Source organism: Oxyura jamaicensis, chromosome 1 (assembly GCF_011077185.1).
Source record: "Oxyura jamaicensis isolate SHBP4307 breed ruddy duck chromosome 1, BPBGC_Ojam_1.0, whole genome shotgun sequence".
Taxonomy (NCBI): domain Eukaryota; kingdom Metazoa; phylum Chordata; class Aves; order Anseriformes; family Anatidae; genus Oxyura; species Oxyura jamaicensis.
The window spans coordinates 202,336,887-202,360,002 of record NC_048893.1 but is presented as its reverse complement, the minus strand read 5'-3'; the positions used below and the strand labels follow the sequence as shown (position 1 = coordinate 202,360,002).

At 52.3% G+C, this 23,116-nt stretch overlaps 2 protein-coding genes across 3 annotated transcripts in view; one reads left to right on the top strand and one right to left on the bottom strand.

Annotated features, from left to right (window-relative positions):
• The window catches only part of MAP6 (microtubule associated protein 6), a 35,597-nt gene extending 32,481 nt beyond the window's left edge, over positions 1-3,116 (bottom strand). For both annotated transcript variants that reach the window (XR_004755513.1, XM_035343955.1), the window contains exon 1: positions 2,228-3,116. Coding sequence is in view for 1 of the 2 variants with exons in the window: in XM_035343955.1 (XP_035199846.1) it covers positions 2,228-2,991 (764 nt within the window). In the remaining variant the exon portion in view is untranslated. The remainder of the gene's footprint in view (positions 1-2,227) is intronic.
• A 10,938-nt stretch (positions 3,117-14,054) lies between these two features.
• Positions 14,055-23,116, top strand: part of MOGAT2 (monoacylglycerol O-acyltransferase 2) — a 19,159-nt gene continuing 10,097 nt past the window's right edge. Inside the window, exons 1-2 of the mRNA XM_035344094.1 lie at positions 14,055-14,192; positions 20,664-20,842. Of these exons, the coding sequence (XP_035199985.1) occupies positions 14,099-14,192; positions 20,664-20,842 (273 nt within the window). The 5' untranslated portion in view covers positions 14,055-14,098. The remainder of the gene's footprint in view (positions 14,193-20,663; positions 20,843-23,116) is intronic.

Sequence of the window (23,116 nt, the reverse complement as noted above, 5' to 3'; positions counted from 1 at the left end):
GTGCATGCAGTCCTTCTGGGCTCAAACACTAACAAACGTGGGGCGTTTGTGTTTTTAATGCGGTTTAAAAACCATCAGAAAAACGCTCCTTGGCTTCACCCCTGAGCTGCCGCCCAGCATCCCATTACGCTGACCTGCAGCGGTGGCCAAGGGCTGTAAGGAAATCTCCCCCTGCTCCCTGTGCTGGTGTTCGCAGGGAGGCTTCACCCACGCACGAGCACGGCAAAGGGCGCAGAGGACAAGCCCATCCTTGCTGCTCCCCGGTCATTAGGGGATGGTTTTGGCTGCTGGGTGGCCCTGAAGGTTGCCCAAGAAGGTTTTTGGTGTCTCCGTCCTTGGAGATGTTCAAGGCTCACCCCGTAGAGGCTCCAGGGAGCAGCAGGGTTCTCAATAGTAACAAGGATTTGGGGAATTTGGCTTTTAATGAGAACCCAGACAATAAGCAACACTTAAAAGATGCCTAAATTGAGCAGAAAATGATAACAATTAGCCATAACATGGCTAATGCATTGATGAAGAGGCGCTTACGGCCCAGGGCTGGGTGGCAGAGTGAACAGCTCCTCCTGCAATGAGCTGCAGGGAAGAAAATCATGGTGGGGAAGCTGGGGGGGGAAGGAGAAGCCCTGGGGGTGTCCTGAAAGCTCAGGAGCGACACGGGGAAGGCTGAAGCCTTCAGGTTCCCCTTGAGTCCAACACCTGAACTGCCCCAAGACCTTTTTTTTGGGGGGGGAAGGGGAAGGCACAGCCCAGCCTGCCCCGCTGCGACGGTGGCTGCATCGAAGGGCAGGATGCTGAGCATCCAAAGGTTTGGGGAAATAACCCTAATTACCCTTTGCACCAGTGGAAGAGAGCGGCACAGCGGCTCTCCAGCTCCTGGACGGCTTCCAGCACCGAAAAACCTACACCCTGTAAGACGAGCAGACAAAAAAAGCCCCGAGTCGAACATCACAGAGGCACAAAAGCGGGTAAAATGACGGCGTGTCACGCTTGGAAAACCCTTTTCCCTACAAAAGGGTTTAGCCTTAGCAAGAACAGAGAACCCCCAAATCCCTGGCATCTCAGAGGACCGCCAGGAGCTGGATGCATCAGTCCCCAGAGCATCCCTGGCATCCCCAGGGAGAGCCAGGCCCGGACACAGCCTACAGCCCAAAAAATAATCCAAATCTCAGTGTTTGAGCCATTTCCTTCCCAGAGAGTGGAGAAAACCCAGCTGCATTTGAAATCCGCATGGATTTTACTACCTGTTTGATGGCACAGCCTGCTCCCTAACCCTCCCCAGGGAAGAAAAGCAGGCTTTCTCCTAGCACCATCCCCACCGTGTAGGCACGGGGAGAAGCGACAGGACCGCGGTGAGGCTTTGCTCCCAGCCAGCCCCAGCAGCCCCGCTCTCTGCCATCGCCACCCCACTCTTCGTCGGCGGTGGGCTCTGCCAAAAGAAAGCTCTGGAAAACACAATCGCAGCAAATCCCCGTGGCAAACGCCCGTGGCAGGGCAGCAGCAGCCGCCCCGCCACTTTTTGTTTTGCATTCCCGACGCATCCAGAAACGCAAGCGGAGAGGAGCTTGGCGCCGCGGAGCCCAACAGGGGGTCCCTTCCTCGGGTGAAATCGGGGCACCCGGACCCGAGGAGGGGGTTAAAGGGGGAGGGATATGGGGGTATGCCACCCCACGGCGCGTTAAACATGGCAGCATCCAAAGGCTGCCCCACCCAAGGACGCGCGTCACCCGCATCCCGCCGCGTCCCCGGGATGCTTTGTCTCGGGGATGCCACCGGCCCCGTCGCGAGTGGGATCGGCGCCGGTGGGGTCGCAGCGGGTTTCTGGGCACGGGGAAGGACCAGCAGGGATTTGGGTGTGGGGGTGAAACGGCCCAAAGCTCCCCGTGCTGGTGGGGGGGGGGGGGGGGGCGCGTTTGGGGGTGGGAATTTTGCGGGTGGGAAATTTGGGAGTGGGAAATTTTGGGGTGGGAAATTCAGGGTGGAAAATTCAGGGTGGGAATTTCAGGAGTGGGAATTGTAGGAATTGGCAATTTCATGGTGGGTAATTTGGGGTTGCAACCCCATCCGGAGCTGTGAACCCTCCCCCCCTCCCCAAAGACCCTGCACATTCCTCCCCAGCGCAGCACCCACCCGCACCCCATCTGCACCCCAAGATCCGGCCCCGTAAAGCTTTGTAGCCTCATTCCCCCGTCCCACCGAGTGGGCAGGGGTGGCCCCGGGGGGGTCTCACCTGTAGGACGAGCTGACCCCCGCCGCCACCACCTCCTCCTTGATCTGCCTGTTGAGGGCATCGGCGGCCGCCCTGCCCCTGCCCGCCTCCGCCTGCTGCCCCCCGGGCTCCTCGCCCTTCTGCCGGCCCTTCTCCCTCCCGGCCCCGGCTTTGGGATGCTCTTCCTCGGCTTCGGGGTCTTCCTCCTTCTTCCTCCTCTTCTCCTGAGCCGGCTTCTCCGGGGATGCTCGCTCCGGACCGAGGACCGGAGAGGGTCCCGCTTTGGGGATCCAGGGGTGATCCCCCCTTTTGGGGATGGGCCAAGCGCGGAAATCCTTCTGGTACTGCGTCTCCTTCTCGAAGGGCGCATCCGAAGGCTGGTACTCGCTCTTGGGCTTGCAGCTGGGCTCCGGCCGCTGCACCTTCCAGGGTTTGTAGTCGTGCCGCATCACCGAATCGGCGGGGGGAGAAGCGTGCGGGGCCGGGCCGGGCCGTGCCGAGCCGGGAACCGCTTCCCCACCTCCTCCTCCTCCTCCTCCCGCAGCAGCAGAGGCATCAGCCCCGGGCTGGGTGGCGATGGGGACCGAGGGGCGTTGAGGGGGAGCGGGGACCACGGGTTGGGGCTGCTGCTGCTGCTGGGGGTGCTGGGGATGCTGAGGATGCTGCTGCTGCTCGGTGGCCTCCGAGTATTTGGTGAAGACCAAGGGCACGGCGATGTCCGCCTTGTCCAGCTGGTTCCAGAAGCGGGCGATGCAGCAGGCGCGGGTGATGCAGGGCCACGCCATGGTGGCCACGGGAGGGAAACCGGGAGAAGGGACCGGGAGAGGGGACGAGGAAGGGGGACGAGGAAAGGGGGACGCGCCCGGGGAGGCGCAGCGCAGGCACCGCGCAGCGCAGCGCAGCGCAACGCGCCCCGCCCGCGGGGAGGGGATGGGGGGGGGGGGGGAGGAGGGGGAGGGGTCTGTTTGGGGAGGGGGAGGGGCGTGGAGAGGGGGAGGGGTGTACCTGCACGCGTGCACCTTGAGGGGGCGCGTGCACGGCCGAGTGTGCAAGGAGCGAGGGGGGTGGAAGGCGTGCACGGGGGGAGAGGGGGTGTAAGGGTGTGCAGGGAGGTGGGCGGGAGTGTGTGCGTGTAAATGCATGTGTGTGTGCACGGGAACACGCGTGTGCGTGCATGAACTCACGTGCACACACATGCACACGCATGAACACGCGTGCACACGCACGAACACGCGTGCACAAACATGCAACACGTGCATGCACGCTAACACATGTACATGCATGCGCCACATGCACACACATGAACACACGTGCACACACGTGCACAAGTGAACACGTGCACACGCACAGACACACATGCACACACACGCATGTGTGCACACACATGAACGCAAGTGCACACACATGCACCACATACATACACACACGAACATGTGCATACATCTGCACACACGTGGACATGCACACAAATACATGCATGCACGCACATCCATACACATGTATGAACATTCACACATGCACAGATACCTGCACGTGGCTATGCACATGTGCACATTCACGTGAGCACTCATTCCTGCGCACATGCATGCACACATATAGGCAACAGTCACACATGTGGACAAGACCCAAGTGACCAGACAGAAGTGCATTCACATACATGCACATGAGCATTTGCATACGTGCATGCACACTCAGACTCACACGTGTACATGCACATACATGTGCACGCAAAAAATGCAAACACATACAAGGCACACACATACGTCTCTTACACATGTGTGCACATTTGCACAACCATATGTGCATGTGCATGCATGCACATACCTGCACACGTGCAGGCGCACACATTTGCACACATTCCTGGAAGATGTACACTTGTGGAAGACATCCACACACAGAGACTTATTGCACACACATGCACACACACACTCTCTTGTGCTCATGCACTTGCACGCTCATTTTTGCACACGTGCAATCACTTGCACAATTGCACAGATATGCACATGCAAAACCGTGCATATAGTTATAAATAAATAGTATTATATATCGTTATAAAATAATTAGTATTATATATAGTTGTATATTAATCCACGTGCAAGCACACACGTAACAGATGCATGCACACAAGCACACATTTACAAGCATACGCACACATATATGCATGCACACACACCTGCACACGGCTGTCTGCAAGCACATACAGCAGTGCTCGTGTCTGCACACACAGGCATGCACACTTAAACCTGCGCACACCTACGTGTGCATAGACCTATGCACTCACATGCATGTACATATGCACACGCACATTTGCACACAAACTTGCGTATGGAATCATACACGTGCACACACACATGCATGTGCACATGCACACAGATCAACGACACGCATGCACACTTGTGCAAACACATGGATACAATGGTGCACACAATCACACACAGCTACTGACACACATGCACGCACACTTTTATTGGGATACATGTGCACACATACACGCACACACACGTGCAAGACATTCATCCACACGTGCACAATCACATACATGCACCCACATACACAGGGGCGCAAACACAAACATATTTGCACACACACAATCACACACAATCACACATATGCACTGACATGCACAGTCAGGCACACACCCACATGTGCACGTACACATATGTGGGCACACACTTGTACATGCATGTATACATGCATGCACACAGTTACAAGCACATATATACATGCACACACATGCACAGACATAATAATATATGCACACATACAGGCACAAGTGCACGCACATGCATGCACACACAGACACATGCACATGCATGCTTGCACACAGATTTGGACTCAGACACATACATGCTCACATGCACACACGTAATTGCACATATTTGTTGTTGTGCAACAAATTCCTTATCGCTCTCTACAGGTACCTGAAGGGAGGCTGTAGCGAGGTGGGGGTTGGTCTGCTCTCCCATGTGCCTGGTGACAGGACGAGGGGGAATGGGCTAAAGTTGCTCCAGGGGAGGTTTAGGTTGGATATTGGGAAGAACTTCTTTCCTGAACGGGTTGTGAGGCACTGGAATAGGCTGCCCAGGGAAGTGGTTGAGTCCCCATCCCTGGAGGTCTTTAAAAGACGTTTAGATGTAGAGCTTAGGGATATGGTTTAGTGGAGGACTTGTTAGTGTTAGGTCAGAGGTTGGACTCGGTGATCTTGGAGGTCTTTTCCAACCTAGACTATTCTGGGATTCTGTGATATTTGGACACATACATGCACACACACAGATACTTGCATGCACATGTGTGCAGGCATGCACACATGCCTTACATGCACATTCATGCCTACATAGACACACTCATACATGGAGGTACTTACACAGATGTGCACACACATGTATGCTCAAAGACACACATGCAGACACGCATGCAAATAAGTGCATACAGAGGCACACAAGTGCACAGATCTTTAACAAGCTGCATTACCAGGCTGCTGAACCAATTCCCCCTCCCATGTCAGTTTTTTATGGATAAAGCTGAACACACACACATGTGCATGCAGACACGCACATGCATGCACAGACGCACACACACAATTATTTTAGTCTGTTGATTTTTCCACGTTTCGTTGCAGTGTTGCAGCTGCAAAACCGAAGCAAACCACCCCCTTCCAACACCACGTTTGCTGCAAGGCCAACCAATGGCTCCTCCAAATTCCTGCCATGGACCCCAAGACCCCAAATCCCACCCTGTACCCCTCTGAGACCCTTGCATCTGAATAGTGTGTTGCAGTCAGAAAGCTGATCCCCACCAGACAGTGCCTGCAGCTGCTGGGAGCGCAGTGAGAGGCAGGATTACTCGTGCTGGGATTGTTTCTTTACTTCAGCGCTTTGCACACCCTTACTGATTGTGGCCCTGAGGGTTTGTTTTATTTCCCATCTTTGCTTTGATTTGCTTAATTTCATTGCCTGTAGGTAAATAGAGGTAGCCTGCTTTACAGATGGCATCGGAGCCCTCACTGTTAGGGCTGGCTGAATGGAGGAGCTGCCCTTGAAAAAAAAAAATGCATTATTATTTGCAGATAGAGGTGTCTGTGCACAAGCATTGCTTTAGCCACCAGGGTTATATTGTCCTTGCTTTTGCAACTGGTGCAATTAGAAGAGGTGATCGTCATTAAAGATTTAGGCAGTTTCTCAGCATTCGGGTGGGAATCACTTTTTTTTTTTTTTAAAATTCCCCATGTATTGCTTTTATAGTAAACACAGTATGTGCTCCTTTGTACCCACAACAGAAATGCTAATCACAGCTTAGTCTGATTTTTCCTCTTAAACCCACTATGACAAAGGCAAACCCAGGAGGGAGCGATGACACCTTTGCATGCAGTTCCCCCCCTGCTGCATTTTCCTTTTGCACAGGATGAAGCCATCAGCTCGTCCAGGCCATGCAGCAGTGATGGGAGATTTATCCCCAGACTGCTGGCATTGGGCTGCCTGGCCCAAGTCCTGCTTTTTTTCTTTTTCTTATTTTTTTTACCTACTGCTTTCTGCAGAGGATGAAGCCAAAAGGCTTTTTGCAGCCAATGCGCTGTAGTTTTAAAGAAATAGATTGGAACAGCAGCAAGGCAAAGTGGAAAAGCATCGCCCTGCGATGGGAAAGCCCACCCAAGGTCTGCCAGATTGCAAAGGGATCGAGCTGGTCGGCTGCTGAACCTCAAAGATGTGCTTATTTTTAAACGTTCACTTTAATTCCATTTACCTGAAGCCTGCCAGGGTGATTTATTAGGGTGTAAAATGCATCTTGGTCTGAGATCTGACGCTCGCAGTGAACATGCTCTGCAGAAAGCATCCCGAACTCCAGCCACGCTGCTGTGCCAGGTTTGTTGCACTAAAGGTCATCAGTGTAGTTAATGGCCTTTAGCGTATCACGGAGCAGGAAGAAATATTTTTAAGACTTGTTCCCACCCCAGCCTCTTACCCTGCCAGCTTTAGGGGCAATGTCTGCCTTCAGGCAGGTCTGTGCCTGTAATTGCAGCACCAAACCCAGCTTGGCTCAGCTCAAGGAGCTGCACCAGTGTGGCAGCAGCTCCGTGCCCAAGGTGGTGCATTAGTGTGTTTCTGGTGGCTGCAAGCCCATACGAACCCATTGCAGCAGCTCCCATTTTGCAGCTGCAGCGTTCCCAGCCCTGCATCCAGCACGCCTGCTCACTGGGGTTCTGCACAACGCCTCGCATCCCTTTGGGACCTGGGGATTTGCACATGCACAGCGACTGGGGTGAATCTGAACCTCTTCCTGGGCTCATCTCACATGAAAATGCTCAGTCATGCACCACCCTTCTCTTTTTTTTCGTAAGCTGAGACATGGGCAGAGCTGCTCTGGGAGGTTTTGCAGCGTCAGGAGGCTCTGCAGATACCAGGCAGACCTGCATGAAGCAAGGAGCTGCAGAACGACAAAAAAAAAAAGCTTGGTGTCTCCTGAAGTGAACTATACAGTTATATATAAATCCCGGAGCATGGCTGCTCATTCACTTTCAGGAATCAGCCATGGAAATAATTTAATCGCTTACGTCAAGTAAAATCCATTAGCTCTAATCAGCCCGATTGAGTTGCTGGCTACAAACCTCTCTCAGAGAGCATGGGAGTTAAATAAATAAAAATGCCTCCGCGTTTAAATTACAGCCACCGTGGCAGAGAGCAGGGACAGCTTTCCCCGTCCCCAGCCTCTTCTGGGAAACAGCCACAGCCAAATGTGCTGCTGCATGGAAGGACATGGGGTTGGGGATGGCCAAGGGCATGGCTATTGCTCTGCATTGGGCAGTAGCAAAGTGTGCATGACACTCAGGATACCATGGAGATGTGTAAAACAGAGCAAACCCCAAATTTTGGAGTGCCCAGAATCAGCATTGCCTTCGGGTGGACACCCAGGCAGTGGTCCTCGGTCCTGTCTGTGCTGGCAACCCCTGGTGCAGAGGCAGGGAACAGCTCCAGATGCCCCCCTGCAATGCTGAAGGGCACATTTTGGGAGCTGATTAGTGGGGGACCTGGTGAATCCCCTCCTGGCACCCTCAGATGAAGCCAGGATGACTTTCAGATGAATTTCAGCTACTGGTGTCCAGCCTGGGGGCAGGTCTGAAGCTGTTTCTGCTGCCACTGTAAAAGCTCGCCCAGATTTCCATTTTTCCCTGCTGGAACGGGCAGTGAAGAGGGCTCGGCTCCTTGTTTTCTGATCACCAACTGACATCTCATCACGTCCTGTCTGTGCATGTTTCCTCCACATGCACACACATGCCCCCCAATCATTCCAAGAAGTAATGATATGGGATTGTAGGAGCAGTGCAGCAAAGGTCAGTGCAAGATCTTACAGGAGGGGAAGATGGTTTTATTTGAAAATAAATAAATAAAAGGAAAAAGCAGCAGTAGCCATCTCAAAATGGTGGCACCTGGGGATCACCGACCTCCCCGCCAGCATCGGAGGAGGGAGATGGCAGCTCAGCCCATTTCTCGCAGGAGATCTCCAGTAAGAGGTGAAAATAGGAAAATAAATAAATAAATGAACACCATAACAAGGCGGGGCTGTAAAAAGACTCCCTTAGGAGTCTTTTTCTGCCCTTAGAGAGGCACCCTGGACATCAGATTTGCTGGCTGAAGCTGGTGAGACCCCAGCTCCAAGGTTAGATCTGGACCACAACTGGACCCCCCTGGAGAAGAGCATTCAGCTCCACGCTACCCTGGTGAGATGCAGCAAGCTCTCTTTACCTCTATTTGTCCCCAGTGGCTCTGCTGCCTCCATGTCCCTGCCACAGCAGGGCTGTCCCAGGCACCCACGCAGCTTTGCAGGCTCTGTCTCTTCAGCAGTGACATTTCTGAATTGCTCCTGTCCCCAGCAAGTGCCACCAGGGACAAGGGAATATGACAGCACAGCAGGTGGCCACTTACAGAGAACTTTTGGTGGTGCCTCATGTCTTAAATCATTTTATAATCACACACAACCACTGTGAATGAGGATCTGCCTGGGGAGTTCTTGTCCTCCTTGTCAACTTTGTTTATGATTCCTATATGTTGGGAGGGTGCTTCAAGGCCGAATGGGATGGCAGCCGAAGGAAATCCGTATCAGAGAGCTGCATAAAGAGAATAATTCCACTCACAGAGAGATCTCAGACGTTTTGATGGAGATTTTGCAACAGGTAGAGGAGGGTGTAATGTCTGAAAGACTGTTAATTGAAAGGATCTGCATTAAATAAATAGCAGCAGGGAGAAGTGGGCTTCTCTCCCACCCAGAGCTGGGGATGGACAAAGAACAAGCTCAACGCAATGGTGTCCCACGAGCTTGGGGAGTGGGGGGCTCCCCAGCAAGGAGGACCTCACAAGGAAGATGCATTTACTGCTGGTGGAGTGATGGGCCAAGAAGGGATGGGACTCAGAGGAACCACTGGATAGTTGCTAAAAGGTTGTCTTCAGCTTTCTCCTGGTAACTTGACTTCCCACTGGAGGGGAAATTAGGCTGGTGGGAAGACCTAGAAGTCCACATGAGTGTCTGAGGGTCTTTGGAGATAAAAAAGAGGGTTGTCTATGGCTAGAAGAGAAGAACAGAGAGCTTCTATCTCCTCCACTGGGGCTGTGTGGCAGAGGGGCCTACATGTGGTGGAGTTTCAAGAAGAGGCTCAAACAGGGGTTGTACCCAGCTCCTATTAACAGAGCAAAGCAGGACAGCAGTGGAGCCTCCTGGCCTGCCCTACACGCAATACACACCACTGCCCTGCTCCTTGCACTGTGCAGGTCCTCCTCAGCCCCAGTCCTGGAGCGTAGCCAGGTCTCCACGTGGAACCTGCTCTCTTCTGGCCATGCAATCTTGTGGGGACGCCCTGCTGTGCTGATTTGCAAAGCTCGGTGACTTGCAAAGCCCGCAGCATGGTGACTCAGGGCTTTACGGGTTCCTTCTCGTACTCGGAGGTGGACATTGATCAACTGAATCGCAAGGGCCACTGATAAAGGGATTACAGAGGACGACCTATTGAGGGATTAAAGGAATTTATGTTCTCAGATGAAACGTAAGCCATTAGAGATTGGATAAATGACTATAAATACCTGAGCAGGAAAAGGCCAAGGAGAATGTGGTTGAAGATATATCATAGAGCACATGAGTGCAAGTGCCCAGGTATGTAATGAAATAAGGAATAGTGGTGAGAAACTTATAAAAACTGAGAAAATTGAGGTTTAAAAGCCCTGGGGTTTCTAATAAGTGTAAATTAAACAGCAGCAAAATTCCTCAGGAGGTGCTACCATGGGACTTGTAGGGATTACTTGTGGGTGGTACCGGAGGGGCTGGAGATTGATCTGAGGGCCAGTGAAGTTTTCCCACCGTTATCATTGCTCTGAACAGCAAATCATCACCCAAGTCAAGGAAGGGAAAGTTGCTGGAAGTTACACGGAGATCCGGGGAGCAAACCTGCATCTTCTCATTGCCAAATAAAAGATCGCCCTTCTCATCCCCTATCGTCACTACCCACTGAGCACAGACAAGAGGATTGTGGCACTGTAGGGGCAGACCTGAGGTAAGGTTGCTCTTAATACATGCTCTGTATTAAGTATTGCTCCTTCCTACAAGAAGGACAATGCAAGGTGATGCCCTGCAGCCCCAGCTCCATGACTTTTACTTCTACATCTCCGTCCCAGAGCTTCATGAAGCCACTCCAGAGCTAAAATCCTTTCTGTGATTCTGGACTGAGGGGTTTCACACCAGCCCAGCTCCATCATAAAGTCTTCTTTTTTTGTTGTTGTTGCTATATTTTTTTCCTCAAAGATGATCCCGTGGCTATTAAGAGTTGTGAGGGGGGCTCCAGTGGCAGCAAGACCCTTTAGTCAGGATTGGGGGGCCATGATGGGATCAGGACCTCTCTACAAAGCAATGCAGAGCTGATGGAAGTGCCTTTTTCAGCAGTTACCCCCATTTTCCTTTCTCCTGCCAAAAATAAGACAGCAACAGGAAGGGAGAGCAAGAGGAAAGGGGCAGAGCAGGACAAGGGGACTGGTAAAGAGCAGGGCGAGACCTTTGGAGGTGTCTCCCTGCAGAGAGAGGAACGGCTTAGGCCTGGATGTAGCCTGAGGTGCTTATGTGAGCCAAAATAGCCCCTTCATAGGCCTGGATGTTGCCTGGGGTGCTAATGTGGGCCAAAATAGCCCGTTCACAGGCCTGGAAGTAGCCTGAGGTGTTAACACAGGCCCTTCAAGTTCCTGCTCCTCAACAGCTCCTGGGCTGAAGTCTTCCCTAGCATGAGACCAGTGCCTGCAGAGAGCAATTTGCCTCCTTCTGAGCTAGACAGCTGAAAGAAGCAAGCCAAATGCCCATGCAGGCATGCCTGGCCTGCTGCAATCCTGTGGGAATCCTGGGCTTGGACTTCAACATCCAGCACTGGGATGGTGGGGCCACGGAATGGGGCTGGTTGGAAGTGGTCTTGGGGGTCTCCTGGTTCAGGGACAGGCTTCAACAGCACCACTAAAAGCTCTTCCAGAAAGCACGGTCCCTGCTTGGAGGCTTCCTGTGTTTTTCAGGCCTCTAGACACAGACCTCACTGCAATATTTGTCACCTTTCCGCTCACCATACAGATTCTTTTCTCCTCTATTTTACCCGCTCACAGCAAAGAGCTGCATCTCTCTTGCCTCCTCCTGGCTGTCTGCGAGTCTCTGAGCCCTTTCTAATTTAAGCCGAAGATTTCAAAGGCCTTTATAAGTATTTTTCTCTCCTGATTTAAGGAAACAGAGATACCAAAAGCAAATGACATGCCCAAGGCAGAGCAGGACATAAATATTTATTACCCAGCTGAGCCTTGCTTCACTCTTTGGTCAGCTTTAAATCCGAAACATGCTTGTTTTCTTGTAATAATAAGCCACAAGCAAAGAGCTGCTTAGGGAAACAGGGGCACAACTGCTTTGGGGTTTAGCCCGAAACATGTGGGAGCAGAAAACTCTTCCCAGCTGTCTGGGTGTCCCTTGGGGCTCATGTGGGACCCTTTCCACTAGCAGGGCGGCGAGGACTGTCCCCTCCTTGGTCCCCCTTGTGCCTCCCCAGCCACTCTGGGGCAAGCACAGTGCGGGAGGACCAGGAGCCCTGGACCTGAAGCTCTCTGCAGGGCGTTTTGGGAATCGCTGGTGATTTCTCACCAGGAAAACTCGTCTCCAAGCAACAGAGCCAAACGGGTTAAAAGCCTCCTTTGCTTTCCAAAGCAGACAGGGCCCGGAGACAAAGGATGGGGAAGGGGAGGGATGCAAATGGCACCTGAGACAGTTTTAGCTCAATGAAAGCAACCGGTGTCTTTAGGAAAACAGCCCCTGGGGTTTCACCAGAGCAGTGTGGTTTGTAGCAACTCGGGGAAAATGGAATCTAAAAGCTGTAAATTCCTTATAGCTTGGCGTGTTCCTAGGGTCTGACAAAGGGGAGGATTATTTGTCAGCTAGCACCTCTGATTTGCTTTTGCCAAGGGTTGTTTTTACTTTTGTTCTCTAATTCTTGGGCACGGTGAGCTTGGTGATTTGAAATGCCCCTTCAACAAGCAGGCAACACCTTTGTATGTGTGCCGGTGCTTTTGTAGCGGATCGGTTTATTGTTTAATTCAGTCTGTTAGCTGTATGACTCTGTATCCTGGTTACAACAAGACCCTTTGTTTTTTGGGCCTCCCATGAGATGATTTCTTTGTTTACCTGAGCGGTTTGTGAGTTCTGCAAGGACTCCTTTTTTTCCCCAAATTTCTGACATTTTTCCACACAGAAAATTGCAGGGTGAAATCTGATGCATGTGTTGCATCAAAGGTGCAGTGCATGAACCTGCTTGGAGGCAGAAATGCAAAAAGGAGGTTGTGCTTCCTTTCTCATTCATCCATGTAAGGATATGCAAGGATGCACATGGACTCGTCTGCCTCATCTATCCACCCACCCACCTGTCCATCCACCCTTTCACCCACCCAATCACCCACTCATTCATCCACTCACCCCTTTATCATCCCACCCACCCTTCTACCCTTCCACCCACCCACCCCTCCACCCATCCACCCCTCCACACATCCATCCATCCATCCATCCATCCATCCATCCATCCATCCATCCATCCATCCATCCATCCATCATCTGGCAGAGGCATGAGCCTTCTCATGCACCCCAGTGAAACACCCGTGCACTGTTTGTACGCCTCCATGGCTCACACCGAAACCCACCCAGCCCTTTGCACACCCAGCAGGCACAGCCTTGAGCTTTATCTACACATTACATATTTTGAATCATAAAGCCACTCCTCAGAAAAACCTTTTTCCTCCCTCCTCAGCCAACACTGCTCCCACAGTCTCCATCCTTACATCTCTCTCCTGCTCTCTCCTGCAGTTGCTTCAGCAAGAAGGTTGGTTGGATCTTCCTTTTCCAAAGCTGTAGTGCTGGAGGAGACTTGCACGTGGTCCCTTCAGCTCCGTATCATCAGCAAATACAAGTGTCCTGCCTCTGCTTACCCCTTCTGCTTGTTCCCTCCTGCCATGCACAGGGGAGCTTGTAGGGGAGGGGGAAATAAAGCACATGTGGTCATGCCTGGCTCACATGCACAAGTGCCCAATGTTCTCTGGAAGCACCTAAATTTTGTGAAATTTAAAGGTGACAGTCACATGAAGGCAGAATTCGGTCCTGACGGGAGTTTAACTCCTAGATTTGGGTGGGGAAAGCTTGAAAACCTCACCATCTAACCACATGGTGACTTTCACATTGGCACAAAGCCAGCGACACCTCCCAGCACCGTCCCTCTCCTCCCCGTGCCACTGCACGTTGCACAACCCCCTATACTGTAAGACTGGGTAAATATTGACGGGCGACTTTGCACTTTGCATTCGCCACTTGCCGAGCTCCCTTCTCCTTCCGAGGCGCACACGCAGAGACAAGATGAAGATCGAGTTTGCTCCGGTCTCTCTGCCGCTGCAGAGAAGGCTTCAGACCGCGTCGGTGGTCCAGTGGGTCTTCAGCTTCCTGGGTCTAGGTAAGAGGCAGCTCCTTTTCCCTCTCTGAAAAACCAGAGCAGGTTTTTCCCCAACCCAAGAAGACTGAAGGTCTGAAATTGAAGGAGAGGGGCATTAGAGGGGCATTTAGGGGGCCTGCAGTGATTCACAAGCCATGTTAGGACAAGTGCGTAGCAGCAGATGTTGCACACACATGCCTCTGTTTTGCAGCATGGGCAGCTCCATCTCACCAAAGCATCTCCTTTCTCCTCATTGTTTTTGACTCTTCCCACCTGATCACAGCATGGTGGCCCCAGGCTGCTTGGCTTGGTGTCTGTGCTTGGGCACATCAGTGGCTGTTATGCAGCCTTGTAGGGGTTTCAGCTTCTCCTGCTCCTTAGGCTTAATGTTTTCCTGGTCTAAGGTGCTGCCCCGCTCAGCATTAGTCATGAGAAATGATATTAGTCATGAGAAATGAAATTCCCGTGCCTGAGGTGTGGTGTGATGGGAAGAACACGGGGGCTCTGCTTTGCAACCCTGGGAACTGGAACCCTGCTTTGTGCAGACCATGCCGCCTGCCCCAAAAGAGCAGTTTTGGGGGAAAATCCAGGAAGGCTGGAGAGGAAACACAGCAGCAACCTGGCCACCTGACAAACTTGCTGCTGCATGGAGGGCATTGGTTGCTGGTGGAAAAGAAAGACGTGGTTATGGATAGGATGGACCAGGCAGTCATAGAATCAGTAAGGTTGGAAAAGACCTCCAAGATCTTCTTGTCCAACCATCCACCTACCACCAATATCACCTACAAAACCATGTGTCTAAGGAAGTGTGAAGATGAGAGAGACAGAGCCAGATTATTAGAGGGTGAAAACCATCCAGGGTGATCAGGAGCCAGGCTGGGAGGTGGAATCCCAGAGTTTGCCATCATCATGCCAGTTGGCTTCATCATTTCATACGGAGTCTGTGTAAAGCCCTCTGCTTTATCGCAGCAGGACATTTGTTAGGCAGTCCCAACACACAGCAGCAGCAGAACTTTGGGTTTAGAATTGTCCTGGCATGCAAGCATCTCCAGAATGAAGAAAGCACAGGTTATGCTTTAGATCTTCATTAAGTTTCCAAGATGGCTCCATCAAAACTCTGCTACAGACCTGGAGCTACTTCTGCACCAGCGTCTGGTGGACTGGAGCACTGGGCCATACTGGTCCAGATGGTGTGGCTGCTTGCCTGCCTCGTGGCAGAGGTTTGGCTCCTGCTGAGCAGCGCTCTGCCAAACTCTACACTGGAGACCGCCCTGCAGGAGGAGATTTGGACGTTGGGAGAGATCTGTAAAAGAACATGAAGCCCTGGATGCGATCTGGATGAAACGGACTGGGGACATTTTGGGGTGCAGTCTGGCTCTCTCTCTGGCCCTGCCCCCAGGTTTCCTTCCATGGTGCCTGGCAGGGATGGGAGGTAGTGGAGATTTGGCCGTGAAGTTAAGGGATACAGAAACACGTCCCTCTGTTCCAGCATGGATGCAGCCAGGGCTTAAGGAGTAATAATGGTTATTTTCCAGCAAAACAACTTGCGCAGTAGGTTTGCCCCTCCTTGGTACCAGGAGCAGGCTGGCACTTGACTTTTCAGTGGTGGAGTTGACTGCTGGAGCCAGCTGAAAGCCAGAAGATGGGCAGAAAGGAGAAACCCTCTGTAGTCAGAGGGTAACGTGGAGCTGCTCAAAACACGGGCTCTGCCTCCTGCAGGGAAATGCAACTTGCTCCAGGTGAAGATGTGGTGCTCAGGGACATAGTTTAGTGGGTGACATTGGGGGTAGGGGGACCAGGATGGTTGGACCAGATGATCATGGAGGTCTTTTAACCCTCTGGCACAGAGACCAGCTCCTCCTTGAGCAGGCCAGGACCATTGGCTACTCCTCTCTTGCCGAGACAGAGCTGTGCTTCCTTCTGCAGCCAGAAAAGGGCTCTCAAAAACACACAGCCACCTGCTGCCAGATGTTTGTACAGCCCTTTGGCTGGAGATCGCCCTGTGGCTGCACTGCCACAGGCTGCTGTTGCCATGGCTGTGCAAATGCATCCCTGCGAGGGGCTCATTCCTTCTCCACGGTGCTTGATTTGGATGCTGGAAGGGAATTTTGGGGTGCAAAGATGGGTGTAGGGTGTGGGGTAGGGACCCTGTTGCCTTCCATGCCTTCCCCTCCCAGTACAGACCAGTGCCACCTCCTAATACGATGGGGCCAGGCTTCTACAGGACACTGAAATCATCAGTTTGCTCCAACACTTCCCCCAGCCTCTCTCATGCTTGGGCACGGGCACCTTTCCAGGCACACCACGTGGAAGTACTCGTGGCCGAGGCCATGCTAACCAGCCCCTGGCAGGGGCAGGAGTCCTGTGCCTGCTGCCTTTCTGGAGCCAGCACAGCACACCCAGCCCTTGAACCCTTCCAGTCTGTGAGGCTGGCTCAAAGGGCGTGCAGTGCCAGCGTGAGTCAGCCCCTTGGTGGCTGAGAGTAGTCCACAACCTCGGCTCGTCTGTGCTGAGAGCTCTGGACTGGCACTGAGGACCACAACGTGCATCTTGCAAATCCTCCTGGTAACTGCAGCGTGAGTCTGACCTGCTCTAAGGCTGCTGCAATGCCCAAAAAATCTCTTTCCAAAAGCTCCTCTTTCCCATATTTGAGGCTGAACGAGCAAATTCTGGGCCCAGCAGCTCTTTGATAGGACGTGGCCCCTGTGTTGACTTGGCCAAAAAAGTCTTCCATGTGCTTATAGCTCAGGGCTCACATGGAGCCCTTGGCACGTAGGCGTGCGTTGTATGTGGCATACCCGTGGTTTTGGTGCAGCAGGGTTCACCTCTCTGCCAAGCCAGCATCAGTAGATGTCCAGACCTTTTCCATCCAGTTCTTTTCCATCTCTGTAGCATCTCACCTCCCTTTGGAGATGCATCCTGAAACCCCTGTACCCATGGGCTCAGCATGTAAACCCTGCAGAGCATCCTCCTCTGGTCCCTGTTTCCCTTTGGAGAGGGACTTGCAGCTCACGTTAAATCTACTTAACCCAGGATCCCCACCGCCAATACTTCATTTTTCCTTCAGGAGGTCCCTTTCCTTGAGGGAAACCTTCCCAGGAAAGTGCCCAGCCTGCGGGGGGAGACAAGAGGGCCATCATGTCCTCGTGGATGTGCCTTCTCTTAGCTGGCTCCCCTCTGGCCATGGAGATGAGAGGTGCCAGGTCCTGGAGAACAAAGTATCCACACACCTTGCCATGGACAAGGGCAGAGAAACCTCCTGACACCTGTCCTGAACAGAAAATGTGAGGTTTAGGGTCTGCATGGAGCTGTCCTTGCCACGGGCCCTTTGGTTTTAGGTTGAAGGGGTGTCTCCTTGCTCTCCATGGCAGAGCAGATAGGGCTGCAGGCAGTCTCTGCCCAGCCTGGGATTATCTGGCCGTTTCCAGATAACCGAACTGATGTGATTGCACGGTGCCCTCAGACCCGTGGCGATACTTTCCTCGAGAGGCCTCACAAAGGCATAAGCCATTTCTGTACCCTGCCACTTCTGGGTCTCCACGGGGCAATATTTGCACAGAACACTCTTTTTTAGCACTGTTTAGCACAGCTGGCTTCCCATGAAGAGGCAAGACCTGCAGAAGGAGGAGAAGAGGATCGGGTCTGTCTGATCCAGCATTGCTTACCTGACCCCACACCCCCAGACCTTCTCGTTCCTCCTGGTTGTGCCAGTGTGGCCTGAAAGACTGGAGCTTGGGGCTGGGAAACAAAGGGTCTATGGGGCAGAGAGGTGGGTATTGTAGGGATGCTGTGGCTGAACACTGGAAATAATATTCCCCTCCCTTTCCCTTAAAAAAAATAATGTAAAGGCAATGTTACAACCACATCCCACTGCCACGTGTGTGCCTGACGCACCTGCAGTCCCCATCCTTGCTGGGTCCCTGGCTCTGCAGAGCCCTACCACCTGATGGGGCTCAAAGACAGCTTTCAAATGACCTGGGGACCACAGGTTTCTCCCCATCCCCATCACGACGCAGGCTGCCATCGCTTCCAGAAGCTTTCCTGAGACCCGACGGCCCTTTTCGGATTGCTGCGTGGGCACAGCGGGTGGTGTGTCGGCTGCAGTTTGGCCCCAGAAGGGAGATATCTGCTGAGGTTCCCTGGCCAAGGGCCTAATGCCGTGTTCGTTATATCCTTTAAAGTGGACGCCTGGCAGGGAGCCCAGAAAATGACAGTTGTTTGTAGGAAAGCAGATGCCAAGGAAAATACGGCTCTCATCTGCGCAGCTCTGAAGTGGTTGCTGGTCGAGGGGAGGGCAGGCAAGAAACCCTTGGCTTTCCTCATCTTCCTTGATTCAGGGAAGTCTGGGGATCCGCAGGAACATAAATAAATCTCGGTCCTGCAGCACGATCCTTCCCTCTAGCCCTTAAATCAGGTGGTCGCAGGATTGGGCCCTTTCTCCTGTGCGATGTTATTTTTCAGTGCCTTGCGGATGCTCTGCTTGTGTTGAAGAGTTTGAGGACAGGGCACACGGGTGTCTGTTAGCAAGTCGGGTCTGTGCTGGCACAGGAACAGGCGCCTCTCCTGTAGCAAGCAGAACTCCACCAGATTTTACAAGCACTCAATACTGAGAGAAGGTCACCGCGTGCAAATTCCGCCCTGCCAAAAAAAAAGTTGAACCGAGGGAGAAATTAATTACTATATATTGCAAGATAAAGCCCAACTTGGATGGTAAGTGCGTGGATCTGGACCGGAGCCACTCCTCCACCTTGCAGGGCATACCTTGAGCTTTGCACGGCGTGATAAAAGGAGAATTAGGCATTGCACAGCTTTGCAGCAGACGCGGTGACCTGGCTGGTAGGTGCGGTGCAACCTGCAACCTCCCCGAGCAGCGCTTGTGTGTCGTCTGGACCTTGGAGCTTCCTTTCATGTTGGACGCTGTTTTCCTTGAGAGTTATAAAGATTGGGGCATTTCAAAGGAGTGGCACCAGTAGCCGCAGTTTGTCCCGACCTGGAGCTTTGAGGAACTGTGCAGAGCTCTGCAGTGCTTCCCCATGCTCTGCACCCAGGGGCCTGCCTTGCCTTCCCATTCAAACACTGCTCCCCACGGTGCTTCTGCCTGCATGAGGACATGAAAACCTATTTCAGCCTCAAGAAGGTTTAGGATCCTGTTAGATTATTACTTTTATTATTATTATTATTATTTTCCCAGTAAGAATTATCAGTACCATCATGCCAGCACTTTACAAAAGTGGCGTTTATTTGTTTGAACACACAAAGCTCCGGGATCAGGGTGACTTATGACAAAAATAGACTGCAGACCAAATCTACTTATCCTTATCAAGATATTCTCTTCCGATGAGAACACGTGAAATACTCCCAAAACCTGAAAGAGGTCAGGCATCAGGGACAATGTGATAGAAAACCACATATTTTTTTTTTTTTTTAGAGAAAACTGCATTGAGGCTCATCCCTCGGTCCCTTTATAGTAAAAGCAATCAGGAATTAAGAGGTCTCAATATATAGCATCGTATACCTCTGCTCTGGTAGAAAAAAGCACAGAACACACCACCCACGGTGTAACCCGTGAGCTTGGGAAGGAGAACGTGGTTTTTAGCTCAGTCTCTCCCTTCCCAAACAGCACCCTGAGGGACAGGGCCATCAAGGCTTCCAGGGGGGCTGATGGAGAGGACACAGCTCTGCTGTTTCCTAGGCACTTTGTAGGGTATCCCCTTTACCCGGTGGCCACCAGTGCTTCCCAGTTTCTGTGCAGGCACACGGTGCTGGGCTCGGGTGGGATTTGGTATGCCAAGCGACGCTTGTTTGCTCAGACTTTTCTTCTCTTGTTCCCCCGCCAAAGCGCAGGGCGAGAGGGAGGCAGGAGGTAGAGGACAACGCTGAGCACTGACTGGAAGCAACTCAGGAAGGTCTTTAATGACTTGGGAAAGTCCCAAGTCATTAATGATTTGGGGAATGAAGTAGAGCATGCTTGTAAAATCTATGATGACACCAAGCTGAAAGGACTGAAAACCCTCTGCAGGCCAAGATGAGGGCTTAAAGTGAGCCCAAGAAGTGGAGGAAAAGGTCCAGAATCAATAAGAAAATAAATAAATAAATAAAAAGTAAACTCTTATACATGGGAAGATAAAAATCAAATAATCGTGGGCAGTAATTCAAAATGAGGAAACCATGGACAAAGCGGTCGGGGCTGGGCAGAGAGGACACGGTGCCCTGGTTTGCTGCCATCACAAAATGCCAGGTGCCATCCGGGGATGTTAATGGGAGCACTGGGGTGAAACATGAACATTAATACGGCAGAGGTTGGAGCAGAAGGAATGGAGATGTGACCTGCAAGAAAAAAGGAATGGAGATGTGACCTGCAAGACCCTCTGCAGACAGAGGTCCGTCAGGGAAGAGGGGGACATGAGGGCCAACCAAACTGAGTCCCTTCAGGAGAACCAATTTTAACCATACCCACCTACCTCACCGCTGTTTTTCTCTCTTTCCTCCCAGCACAGTGCTGCATAGCTCTCTTCATCGGCCTCTTGTTCACACGATTTTGGCTGCTCAGTGCCCTCTACGCCGCGTGGTGGCTCACGGACAGGGAAGCACCCAGCAGAGGTGGGAGACGGATCCAGTTTTTACGGAACAGCATCGTCTGGAGGTACATGAGGGACTACTTCCCCGTCACGGTAAGCGCCGCCGATCCCTTTGGCTTTTAGGGGTTTTGGGGACCAACCTCTAAGGGCCGGCCTCAGCGCATCCTTTGTGCTCAGAGGTGGGTCTGGGGGTATCCGCTGTGGCACAGGGAGGAGGTGCTTGGAGGTCAGTGATGAAAGCAGGAGGCCAAAATTGTCCTCCCAGCTCTCTTGGACTGGACGCTGCTGCTACTGCCCTTTCTTGAAAGACAAATAATAAAGCAAGCCCTGAGAGCAAGGAGATTAATTTAAGGCAGAAATCAGAGCTGAACAACAACAGAAAAGAATAGATGGGGTCTGTCTGGATCTCTCTTACCATTTCTGAATGGATCCAATGCATACTTGTGTTATAACAACCCACTTGGGCACATCTGCCCCCCAAATTATGGTGCCTAAAATGCATCTTTTGATGTCATGTCACCCCTTTTTGCAAGCCACAGCTCAGTACGATACTGACCCCCATGCTGCAGGTAAAACGTGGGCTTTGCCACGCCACAACCTTGTTGCACAAGTCAGCGTGTCCCAGCAAACATTGCTCCGTGTCATCAGAGTGGAAACACCACTCGGCTCTGGAGGAACCACCTCCAGAATACTCCCAGATCAAATGTTGCGCCAGGAAAAGCAGAGCTTTTTGAATTCTCCTTCATTCCGCTCCCTTCATTTTAATTTTCCTTCCTTCCTTCTTGGGGTGGAGAAGGTGAAGATGCAAAAGGCGGTGCTGGCTGTGACCATGTCCAGTTAGTGGCACTGTGCAAACTGGGATCGCCGCTCACCAGATCGGGGTACAACTGGCAGAAATGGATGTGCTGGGTTTAACCAGACCATCCCCCTCTGTCCTCACTGCTGGAGATGATTTAATTTTGTACTGGAAGCCGGCAAATGCTAGCCAGACTTGTCCGGGCCCTTGTCCAGGGCCCTTATCGGGAACTTTTGCAGTGATTTAAGGGCTTCTGGCTGAGCTGCAAGGCAAGCCCCTCAAAAGTAGATCAGAGTCTCGTGGGGAGGAATGGGAACCCACAGCCGGAGAGCTCCTGGTGGGTTTTACCATAAGGGACAGGTAGTGCATTGCAGCATTTAATAGGAAACACCAAACGGCTTCCCGAGTAATTATTTCAAGGTTAGAATTGCTGCGAGCTATCCACGCGGCTATATTTAATATGTATCCTGTCATCTGTTTCTGGCCATAAGCCTCAGTTTGAGCAGAGTCAGACCAACCTCTCTGCTAACACACAGCTGCCAGCTGAGCCCAGAGACACCTCTTCTGGCCGTGTACAGCCCCCCCGAGCACCACCCTGGGCTGTCCGTCCGTCCTTCCCTCCCTGGTGGCACTGCCAGGAGGAGAGACCAGCAGAGGGAGCATGGCTACTGGGTTTGGCTGCGGGTTGGAAAAGCCCTCCAAGATCATCTGGTCCAACCTTCCCCTCCAACCAATGTCACCTGCTAAACCACGTCCCCAGGCACCACGTCCAACCTTTCCTTGAACACCTCCAGGGATGGTTGGAGGAGCCTTTGTCTTTGCTGGTACGGGAGAAGTCAGAGGGGCCTCAAAAAAGCACGGTGGCAAACTTGCCTTGTTTCATACCCCACCTCCTACCTATTTTTTCCCCCAGCTGAAAACCCCAAGTGTGTTTTTTTGATGATGTGACAAGACATTTCACTTCATACCTCCGAGCACGGGCTGATTTGCTCCTAGCAGCATGGAAATTAAGCACTGTAAAGAAACCTTCCTCTTCCATCCCATACTCTCACAAGGAGCTGAGCTCGGTCTGAGCACACCCAGCCGCACGCTCCCCCCTGCCCAGAACCCCAGCAAGAATGAGGATAAATTGGGAGCAGGATTTGGGGGGCTTGGATGGGGTGGGCACCCAGCACCGTGGGCTGTGTTTGTGCGTAGATTGAGCTCGTTCAGCCCCGGAGGATTAGGTATTCTGGGAAGATTAAATGTGGCTCCTAATCCTCCCCGATCCCCGCTGCAAACAGCGTGGTCAAGTGTCAGGGTTTGGAGGTGGGGAGGCAGCAAGAGCTGCCTGCGTGGCTCTGCCACCTGGTATTTCAAGGAGGGGATTTAAACACTGCTTTTACGGGCTCTCGGGGCATGTTTACGGCTGCGGAAGTGAAGAGAAATTGGGATGAGCATCTGTTTGCTGGGGATTAAGGCACAGCGAATTTGCACTTTGCTGCAGCAAGCATCTGCCACGCAGGAGCATGCAGGCTGCGAGCGCGGGCAAGGAGCACCCTCTGCTGATCCTACTCATGCAAAAAAAAAAA